General features: G+C 33.1%; 1 protein-coding gene across 4 annotated transcripts; it reads left to right on the forward strand.

Annotated features, from left to right (window-relative positions):
* Positions 1–1,720: 1,720 nt before the first annotated feature.
* Positions 1,721–10,105, forward strand: LOC109803970 (oxidoreductase/transition metal ion-binding protein (DUF3531)). Of its 4 annotated transcripts, none has more exons than XR_014428472.1 (9): positions 1,721–1,878; positions 2,489–3,011; positions 3,232–3,317; positions 4,156–4,234; positions 4,337–4,396; positions 4,520–4,641; positions 4,737–4,808; positions 5,099–5,310; positions 9,777–10,105. XR_014428472.1 is itself a non-coding variant. In XM_083062089.1 (9 exons), exons 2-8 carry the CDS (start codon positions 2,571–2,573, stop codon positions 5,199–5,201), a joined length of 963 nt encoding a protein of 320 aa, XP_082918215.1. In that variant the 5' UTR covers positions 1,721–1,878; positions 2,489–2,570; the 3' UTR covers positions 5,202–5,212; positions 9,777–10,105. The 4 variants fall into 4 exon arrangements, 3 of the variants coding, with proteins under 3 accessions (XP_082918215.1, XP_020221275.1, XP_082918214.1); XM_083062089.1 differs by having other exon boundaries at positions 5,099–5,212; XM_020365686.3 differs by lacking the exon at positions 9,777–10,105 and having other exon boundaries at positions 1,722–1,878; positions 5,099–5,467.
* The last annotated feature ends 444 nt before the right edge of the window (positions 10,106–10,549 follow it).

A 10,549-nucleotide genomic window follows, 5' to 3' on the forward strand; every position in this document is an offset into this window, starting at 1 on the left:
TGATGGAAGATTGGTTTGCCATTGTCATCAATTTTGACAGCTGAAAAGATTCCTAATTTTTGTGCTTCAGTGAGATAATGATCCCACCAACCTTTAAGTTGCCCTGTAAATCTGGATACTATAATATTAGCTATAGCTTCCTCAAAACTTTTGTGGGCTGTTTGGTAGGCAGTACAAACCATGGTCATGTAACATATGCATGATATTGTATATATATATATATATATATATATATATATATATATATATATACAATATTTATATATATAATAAAAATAAGAAATATTATAAATTTAATGGTTTTTATTTATGAGGCTGAGCCATATAATATAACAGAGATTCTTCAGGAAGGAGGCAGTTTGGATGGAAACTCCCAGCACCACTCCACAAGAGCCATGCGCTCCACCAATTGCTTGGGTAGCCACAACCTAGACAGACGAAAAACCATGAAATCACAAGAACTTAGAGAGAAAACATTGATATTAAATAAATAAAAAAACTAATTCTCTTCTAAACTTAAGTTGTCACGTAAAGACTCAACTTATGGGTTCAGTGTGGTGTTTAGATGTTCATTTGGGTCTAGTGCTAATTCGCTATATTTATTGGTTTGATCCTTTATTGTCTGGTTTGATATGTCAATATGCATTCCTTTATTTAAACTTATATGGCTTCAGTTTTTGACTATTTATTACTCATAAGATGACACTTTTATTCATTACTTGATGCTAATTGGCAAGGTATCTTTATATATATCCAATTGAAAAGGAGAATGAAAGTAAGCTAACTATGAGCTCATTTCTGGTGCATCAGGTGCTTTTGATCCCTCTGTTTCTGTCTGCTGGTGAGTATAAAATTTATTTCTTTATAAGCTTTAACCTTTAGCTGACTAAATTCAAATCAAATTAAAAAGAATGAGATCTACATATGGAAGCTGGATTTTTTTTATGATTTAACTTTGGTCTAATTCTGGTTAAACTAATGAACTATAAATAACATGTTTACTGGTATAGTTTTTAGAACATTGGAGATGAAAATCTTGACTATGAATACTAAAGTTTGATTGAGTTTGAAAATTTTCAAATTACATTGGGTGGTTGACAAGGTGTAATGGGTGAGACACTCATGAAATATATCTATTTTTTCTTAGTTTTAAGTATTAAATTTGACTTTATGCATGAAATAAAATTTTCTATTTTTTTTATTTAGATAGGAATTTTTTTTAAAATTATGAACTTAACCAACTGAATTAAAGCCTCAACTTTTACCATAAAAATAGTAGTAGAAAGTGAAAATTGTGGCTCTAAGTATTCTATCATGTGATACTAATGTTTTGGGGTGATGTAGGGAGAGTGTCTTAATTTGTCACTTTTCTGTATGTTTGGATAAAAACAAAGGTCACTGGCTTATTCACTAAGAGAAATTAAAACAATATATTTTCTAACACATTTTTGAAATTTATTATAAATCACACATTTGTATATGGTCCAGTCTTTATTTAATGAGCTCCCACTCATGATTTTGTCATTTTTAATAAATTCAATAATTTATTAGGTTTCGTTTTTGATGTTATCTAAAAGAAAATGAATGTTTCTAACAAATAAAAGAGAGTAAGAGTATGAGTTAATGCAAGTTTCACATTTTAATATCAGAGTTAACTTCACTTTAGGTGAATATAGAAATTAATCGATAAAATAATATAGATTAAAATTCAAAATAAATTTTAATGTTATTTTTAGTATTTTCGTTTCTTAGCTAGATAGACCTTTTTCTGTCTCTTACAAAATCAAAATTTCTATGTTCTTCCCCACGGGGTAGTTGGCACCACCTTGCTTCTGCACTCATCACTGAGTGTGTAAGAACTAAGACCTACCAACTTGGGTGAGTACTAATCTTTTCATTATGCACTTAACTTCACTGGAAAATAACCCTTTCGTTTTCTTTTTCCCTTCCCTTATCTTTCACCTTTTTCCTCAAAATCCTTGCATTTTTCACGACCATTCTCTTTCTGTTTCTTCATCATGTCATTTTCTGATTGTGGGGCATATATTATGCAAGATGAGGTTGTATTAGGCTATTGATAGCATAGTTCTTCAATAGATTCTGGAACAGTCTCTCTCTTGTTTCTTTTTATTTCAAATTTCACAACTTTGTTGGTGGTTATTTTTGTTTTTATTTTGGGTACATGTGGTTGTTTTTATTTTGCTTGTTGGATTGATACGAAGTTGAGAATTTTGTGATTTGGGTTGATTTAATTCTAATGGACCAAGCATTAACCATTAAGATTGTAATTTTATTTTTGGTTATGTTATACCGAGCTAGGAAAATTGGGATTACTTGGAATTTTTGTTATATATTCATTTCCGGTAATATCATGGGGCCGACTAATAGAGGTCCAAATTGAAAATTTATTCGTGGTTATATTGAGCTTGGGAAATTAGGAGTACTTGCAATTTGTTATATATTGATTTCTGGTAACCTTTTGTTGCAGGTTAATAGAGGTTCAAGGCCAAACTTACCTTTAAACTGACAGACAATAATAGACTCTTCCCTTGTAAATTTATATACAATCCATGATTGTCTTACACCCTTTTGCATCCCTTCCTTCTTGCACTACAATTACATGCTCCAAACCTTTTTCCCATGACAATCACTTTGTACCATCTTCAATAGTTCTGCGACTAGTCAAGAAAAATGCCAGAACTAAGACATTCTTATGTAGTGCTAGTAGTCTACGGGATGATTTGAATGGTCAAGACTTTAGTATAGATATCATCAACAAGGATCAGGAGCTTGTGGATGATGAGGATGGTGGGGTTTTGGCTGGAGGAATGAGTACAAGAAGGGAAGCAAAGGACATTGATGAAGAAGTACAAGAATATGAAGATAATGATGGTGGATATTCAAGTCGAGGACCATATACAGGTAGGCCAGAGAAGGATTATGATAGAGATCCAGAATTCGGTAACATTCTCGGGGGTTTTCTAGAGGACCCCCAGGCATCGCAGTCCAAAGTAAGCATCATTGTGTTAATCATTTGATAACTTTTGCATTGAGTTGTAGACTCCATCTTCTTGTGGTCGGGTGGGGGGTTATATTGTTTCTAAGCATGATGTTTGTTACATTTCAAGTTGTTGAAAATTAAAGAGTAGCAACTTTGAGCTATTTTGCATTGTGGTACCAAGGGATATTATCTATATTTAAATCAAATGAGCTTGCTTGATATATTTGCAGTTGGAAGAAAGACTAAGAAAGAAGAGGAACAAAATACTGCACACTAAGACTGGATCGGGAAAACCAATGACTGTGTCATTTAACAAGTAAGTTCAATCGTGCATAAATTTGTGATTGTACCATGCAGTTTTCCATTGTTTATGCTTGTGTAGTTGCATGTTTCTTATTATAATTTATGATGCTTAAATTTATACTCAGCATGTGAGCTAGAATTTACTGGTGTAGTAAGTAATCTCTCTTATTTGAAGAGGAAAAGGAACTGGGATGGAGTTTCTGCTGAATTTAACACAGTAAAGTACTGAACTGTAAATTCTGTTTTGACGTGCCTTAGCTAAAGAATTGTGTGCCAAACTCTTAAGAGAAGTATTTAGCTAAGCCTATTAATTAAATTGTGGTGAATTTGTATGGTTAAATATTGATGAAGATCTGACTAAAATTTTAGTTGGTGTTATAATTTAAGGAAGATGGGGTTTTACTGTTTTAGTTCTATGTTGAAAGAATTTTGATCATGTATAGTTAATTTTTAAATAGATAATAAGAGTTATTGGTCACAAGTTTCTGGTCTGAAGCCATTGGTTAAGCTAGTTGCTTATTTGAACATTTTGATTTGATGCTATAATGAATACTTCTGAGTTTGTGATGTGGTTGGTTTTTGGGTCTGAGCATCGGGTTTTGTACTTTTGTTGCACATGGAGACGTGGAATGTGGGCCACTGGGCCTCAATACTGTTAGCAATGCTTGGCATCAACTATTCTTAGGTTCCCCAAAGTGGACTGTCTATGTTTCATTTGATAACAATCTTTTTTTTTTCTTTTTTTTCTGCAGAGTTGGAATGCACATGATACAAAAATTAAATATTTTTCTTTTCCTTTTTAATCAAAAAATTACTTTTGTTTGTCTTACACCTAATGCTTGTATTTCCAGATTTGATTTTTCAAACTCATATATATGGTTTGAATTTTACAACATTCTACTGGCAAAGGATGTCTCCTTAATTTGTGATGTAAGGAACTTTGCTCTATGACTATTTTGTTGTACTTTCTCCATGGTGCATTGTGCACATGTACTTTTAGTCAGAAATAGTGTTGAATTTGAGTCCTTGCAGACAATTCGAGCATGGCACATTATAGGTCGTCTTGGTGGATGCAATTCCATGAATATGCAAGTAAGTTTCCTCTTCTACTATGGATACCAAAATTTCTTTCTCCTTTTCCCTTTATTTATTCACATTTTTTGTGAATTTTCAAAAATGACATTGTTGCTTATAGAACTAGCATTGTTCTTACAGTTGTCACAGTCTCCAATGGAAGCAAAACCCAGTTATGATTACATTCAGGGAGCAAATGTAGAACCAAGTACATTTTACAACATTGGGGATCTCGAGGTTCAAGAAAACTTGGCTCGAATATGGTGAAGCTACAATTTCATATTCCTTGTCAATGCTTTTTTATACACACTGATGTAAGGTGAATTGCAAATACCAATTTGTTCTTGTGGTATAATAGGGTGGATATTGGAACTGTTGAACCTCTTCTTCTGGATGTTTTGATAAATGCATTGACACAGATAAGTTCCGAGTATGATCTCCACTTTCTTTCTTCAATTGACTAATTACTTTGGTTCATTTATGTACAAAAAAGTACTCCATTAAAGTTAGTCACCGACCAAAGCTATTTAGGAATGAACAGTTCCTTGATTTTTTGCATGAGCAATAGTAGAAAATAAAAGTAGTCGATTACCATTTTGATTGGTGCATGTCAATCTCTCTCTGAAGAGAGAGAGAGAATGTTAAGATTTAGATAAAAAGTTTTACACTTGGATATTTTGTTTTAATACCATGATTTTTTATTTGTTTTGTTTTTGATAGTTTTGTTGGGATCAAGCAAGTAATGTTTGGTGGAGCTGAATTTGAGAATTGGAAAGAGGATTTGAAATCAGAGGATTCAGGTTATGGTGTTCACAAGATCTAGCAAATTTCAAGGTATACGAGAATTTTGATTTGTGGTTAAAGAAGAGAAAGTTATCAAATGTGACTATTTTGAGTATCAGCAAGTATAAGACTGAACAAGAAGCAAAGTTGTAAGCATTTCTCCTGGTTATATATTTTTTGTTTAGCGGCAGGTACCAAAGCTTATGAAGTTTTTGGAGAAATGTTTGAACAAAAGCAAAACTAGTATATATTATGGAAACTTGTTGAAGTATACTTTTATTTATAAAAATGCTGGTTTTGAGAGTTTTTCTAATTGCAATTATGAAAGTAGAAATCCAGACAAGACTTATGTAACTGGGAACATGATAATGCTAAATGAATTTTAGAATATTGAGTTAGCAGCACAAAGAGTATCCTCAGCTGTAAGATTTGTGCATAAAGAAGTTAATTGTTTCACTTTTGACACCAGTTTCAAGGATAAATGAAAGGGTCAATTTCTGGATTTTGGTGCTTGTAAAAAAAAAAATATATAGTCTATCTACCTTTGCAAATGTGTAGAAATTGACAAGTATTAAATGTGACACCCTCTATCTCACATACTAACATACACAATAATAAAAGAAATAATAAAGAATTTCCAAAAGGTTTGAAATAAACTTTGATTAAGATGAAAATCATTTCACGAAACTTCAAAGGATAGAAGTCATATCTGTCCAAAACATGACACAAGTACTAATGAAATATCAAAGGAAATCAAGTGACTAACAAAAGGTCATTTCAAAACCAAAAGAACTAATATGAATCTTAAACATAACAATAGCCAAAGAGAACATTAATTCCTAAACTACGAATCTCGATATCACATTCTATCATAACTCAATCTATCATTATATTACAAGGCCTAAGTCATTGACATCATCCTCTAGATGATCATCACTTGCAAAACATACGTAGAAGCACGTATCAAGGGGGAGTGAGAAACATCTCAATCTAACTACCGGTGTGAGATATAATCGGATAGTCACACACATCAGTAACATAGCCATAGACACACATATATATAATGAATCAGTGTAAAATCCATGTGTGAGTATTGTATAGAGATCAGCTAAAATAACTGATCTCTTGGGTTAATTTTCTGTTACTTGTAACCAGATGGGTTGGCTTATTGTTATTTGCTATCAGCTGAGTCAGTATTCTTTTAGGATAGTTTGTTAACTATAATAACATCCCTATGTATACATAAGGTGTAACAAAAATATTCAGTGAATCAATAAAGATCATTTTCTCAGATTTTATTCTTTTTCTCTCTACTTTAACATGGTATCCAAAGCTTGAATGATCCAACCAAGTTAATCAACTTCCTCCATCCCCTTCCTCTAATCCGATAACGTTCTCATACAATCTTTGAGAAAATTGATGATAAGAACTTCCTTTTATGATGCCAACAAGTAGAACTAGTGATCAAGGTGCATAGGCTTCAACATTTTCTTGTTTGTGAAAATATTCCCCTGTGATTTGCTAGTGAATCAGATCGCGATGCAAGAATTATGAATCCTACATATTATACTTGGGAACAACAAGATCATATGCTTCTATCGTGGCTCCAATCGTTGCTTTCAAGTCTAATCTTATCGCGAGTTCATGGAAGCGTGCATTCTTATCAAACTTGTGTGATGTCTCATCAATTATGCACGGAATTGCGATCCACAACCCTAGATAATAAATTGGTATCAAAATTTCTTCTGTTGATTAAAGCTCTTGCTAACTTTCTAGCATCTGTTGGAGATCCAATTTCTCTTCAAGAGCATGTTGATGTGATTCTTGAAGGATTACCTCAAGATTACAACTCAATAATCTTAGTGATTGAAAGTAAGTTTGATTCGCTTTCGATCGAAGAAGTTGAAGCACTTCTCCTTGCACACGAAATGTGTCTCGAGAAGTTTCACAAGAATCTTGTTTCTGATTCTGCCACTATTAATCTCATTGAAGCATCACTTGGAAGTACCAGAACACAAAATCAATTGAACTCAACCTTCGCACAAGTTCTTTTACACAGGGTTCTGAAGTTGAAAATCAAGGTCAAGGTCCTCGTCATATGGGTTTTGGCTATAGTCGTGGTTGCAGTGGCTGTGGTGGCCGTGGTCAAGGTCACGGTGGCTGTTACTTCAATACTCAATCTCAAGTTTGCTTTAATGTTGGTCACATTACTGCTCATTACTTCCATAGATACGATCAAATATATCAACCTATGTCTTAGTATTTTCAGGGATTTCAAAATTTCAATTTTCCTCGAGGATATACTTCTTAGCCATTCAATCAAAACTTTAGCAATACACAAAACCAGAACAACTTTGCTTCGAACACTTGGAATAGATCTCACACTCAAACAATGCCTCAAGTTCAGTAGCAACGTAGTGCTATGGTCATGAATACTACTCCTAGTTTTGGTAACATATATGGTATCCAAACTCTAGGGCTTCATTCCATGTAATGAGTGACTCACGAAATATACAACAACTTGGTCCATTTGAAGGACCTAATAAGATTTTTGCTGGAACCGGTCAAGGTTTGACTATACACTTTTCCGGTTCATCTAAATTTTCTTCACCTTTTAATCCTCATATCTCTATTCATCTCAATCAATTACTTCACGTTCCTTTTATAACAAAGAATTTGATAAGTGTCAGTAAATTTGCAAGATAATTATGTCTTTTTTTAGTTTCATGTTGACTTTTGTCTTGTCAAATCTCAAGCATCCAATGAGGTCTTGATTTGCGGTCAAGTTGGTTTTGAAGGCTTGTATCAATTTCCAAGAATGTTGTTACATTCTTCTACCAGTGATGCAACCTGTTTAGTTTCAAATTTTGTTTATTCTACCAGTATATCATCTAGTTCTAGTACATTGTGGCATGTTAGGCTAGGACATCCTAATGATCTTACACTCAAACTTGTACTTCGTGTAATATATTTCATTCTAATAAAAGTGGTAATACATTTTGTTTTGCATGTTGTGTGGCTAAATCTCATCGCGTACATGGTCCTATCTCACAAACTGTTTATCATACTTCTTTAGAACTGATGTACAGTGATTTGTGCAGCCCTTCTCCTATGCAATCCGCTAACAATCTCTCATATTACATTAGTTTAGTGGACGCATATTCTCATGGATCTATTTACTTAAAGAAGTGACGCTCTTCTTGTTTTTAAGCAGTTCAAATCCATGGTAGAATTGCAGTTTGGTACTAACCTTAAGGCTCTACAAACAAATTGGGGTGGTGAGTTTAGACCCCTATCCAAATACCTTGCTGATCATTGGGTTATTCACCGTGGTATGTGTCCTTATACACATCATGAAAATGGTATGGTGGAAAGGAAACATCATCATATTGTTGAATTGGGCTTAACTCTCTTGAGTCATGCCTCTATTCCTCTTCAATATTGGGATTATGTATTTACTATTGTTGTATATCTTGTTAATCCTTTACCCACAACTTCACTTAATTTCTCTATTCTATACATTGTTTCGTTGATCTATTTTCCTCAATCTCGTGAACCTCTTACTTCCTCTTTTGTGTTATCTCAGGCATCTATTCCTTTGGTTAACCCTCCTACAGCCACTGTACCTAGTTCGAATTCCTCTTTATCCTCCTCAAACACAAGTCTAAATAGTCCATCTAGTCCTATCTTGTCACCTAATTCATCTCCACCAAATTTACTATCTACTATACACAACATACACCCTAGGCAAACTAGGTCCAAATTCTTCATTATCCAAGATCACATACACCTTTCGCTCTTATTAGCTTATCTTGAACCTAAGAGTGTCAAGCATGCCCTTAGTGATTAGAATTGGCGTGTTGCTATGTAGCAAGAGTATGATGCATTGTTGCACAATTAAACTTGGACTCTATAGTTCATTCACCTCCCAATAGACAAGCTATTGATTACAAGTGGGTTTTTCCCATTAAGGAAAATTCAGATGGTCGGTGGACAGATACAAGGCTCGTCTTGTTGCCAATGGATTTCATCAGTTACCTGGGCTTGATTTCTATGAGACATTCTCTTAGGTTATTAAGATATGTTGTCTTTTAAAATATGTTGTCTTTTGTATTGTTCAAGGATAAGATCCCTAAGATGGAAACAAAAATAAAGAAGGGGGAGTCTCCACTATGGAACTAAACGTAACTAATTGTTAAGCTGGAGGGGAGTTGACTGAGGTGAGTATGTGATTTGGTTGTAAAGGGGTGTTAAGAGGGAGTGTGGAGAAGTGAGGTAGGTTGGAAGTGGTTTGGAACATTTGGAGGAATTGGGACTCTCAAATTGCCTATACTTGATTTCTTATTATTTATTTATTGCTCTGCATTTGCTACTTGTGTTTCAAAAACTTAGGATCTGATATCACCTTGATACAGGCCTGACTTCATCTTATAATATAGTATTTTGGAATTCTGCTCTTTTTTATTCCTTTCATTCTCTGGTACCTATCATGTAATATGGATGTGGCAAACACATGATTGGACTTGGATGATAGTTTGAAAAAGTTTTTACACAAACCATTGGTGAGTTAAAGTCATACTAATGTCATTTCTTGTTGCATGACTTTTGGGTGCAGTTCAACTTGTATTTGGTAGGATATTTGCTGAAGAATCGTGCTGATGATCCTCTCTATCATGGATATTGACTTGGGACCGGGGAATGCTTGAGCTTTTATGCATCAAGTGATTCTTCAGCCTTTTGATCCAACACGGATGATTGTTGATGTAGAATGAATTAAGATAATTTTTGTTATTCTTATTTAAGGATTTGACTTTTTTTTTAGAAATATTATCTTTGTTAAATGATATTTTTTTAGAAATATATTGTCATATTAGGATTTCTAATTTGATTTGAATTGATTTTGATATATTTTAGAAAACTAATATACGTGTAGGATTTGGTTTATATATATTAGTTCCTATTAATATACAAATACCCATTTTTTTAGTTTATTGAAAAAAGTTGCTTTCTTTTGATCTCTCAGTTTTGGAAATGTATTAAGTATGGTACTTGTTCCTCGATTATGGAAAAAAGAGCTCACACATGATTCATTTCTATAAATGGGAGACAAAAAAATGGTAGGTTTTTTTATGATTAAAAATAAATATTATCCCATTTGTAAGGAATTTAAACATATTTAATCTTTAGAATTTTATTTTTGATAAGGTTTGATAACGATTACAGATGTATTTATTATGTTATTTCAACTTTGACATTGATAATAAGATTATTGAGTTTTGAATCGCAATTTATGTGTTGTCTATTACATAAGTAAAATGATTGTATACATTTTAATTTATTTTGACAGAAATACATTTTGCATACATTATAGAAATCAAAATAAAAAAA

The sequence above is a fragment of the Cajanus cajan genome, chromosome 8 (genome assembly GCF_000230855.2).
Source record: "Cajanus cajan strain Asha chromosome 8, NIPB_CcT2T_4, whole genome shotgun sequence".
NCBI classification, from domain to species: domain Eukaryota; kingdom Viridiplantae; phylum Streptophyta; class Magnoliopsida; order Fabales; family Fabaceae; genus Cajanus; species Cajanus cajan.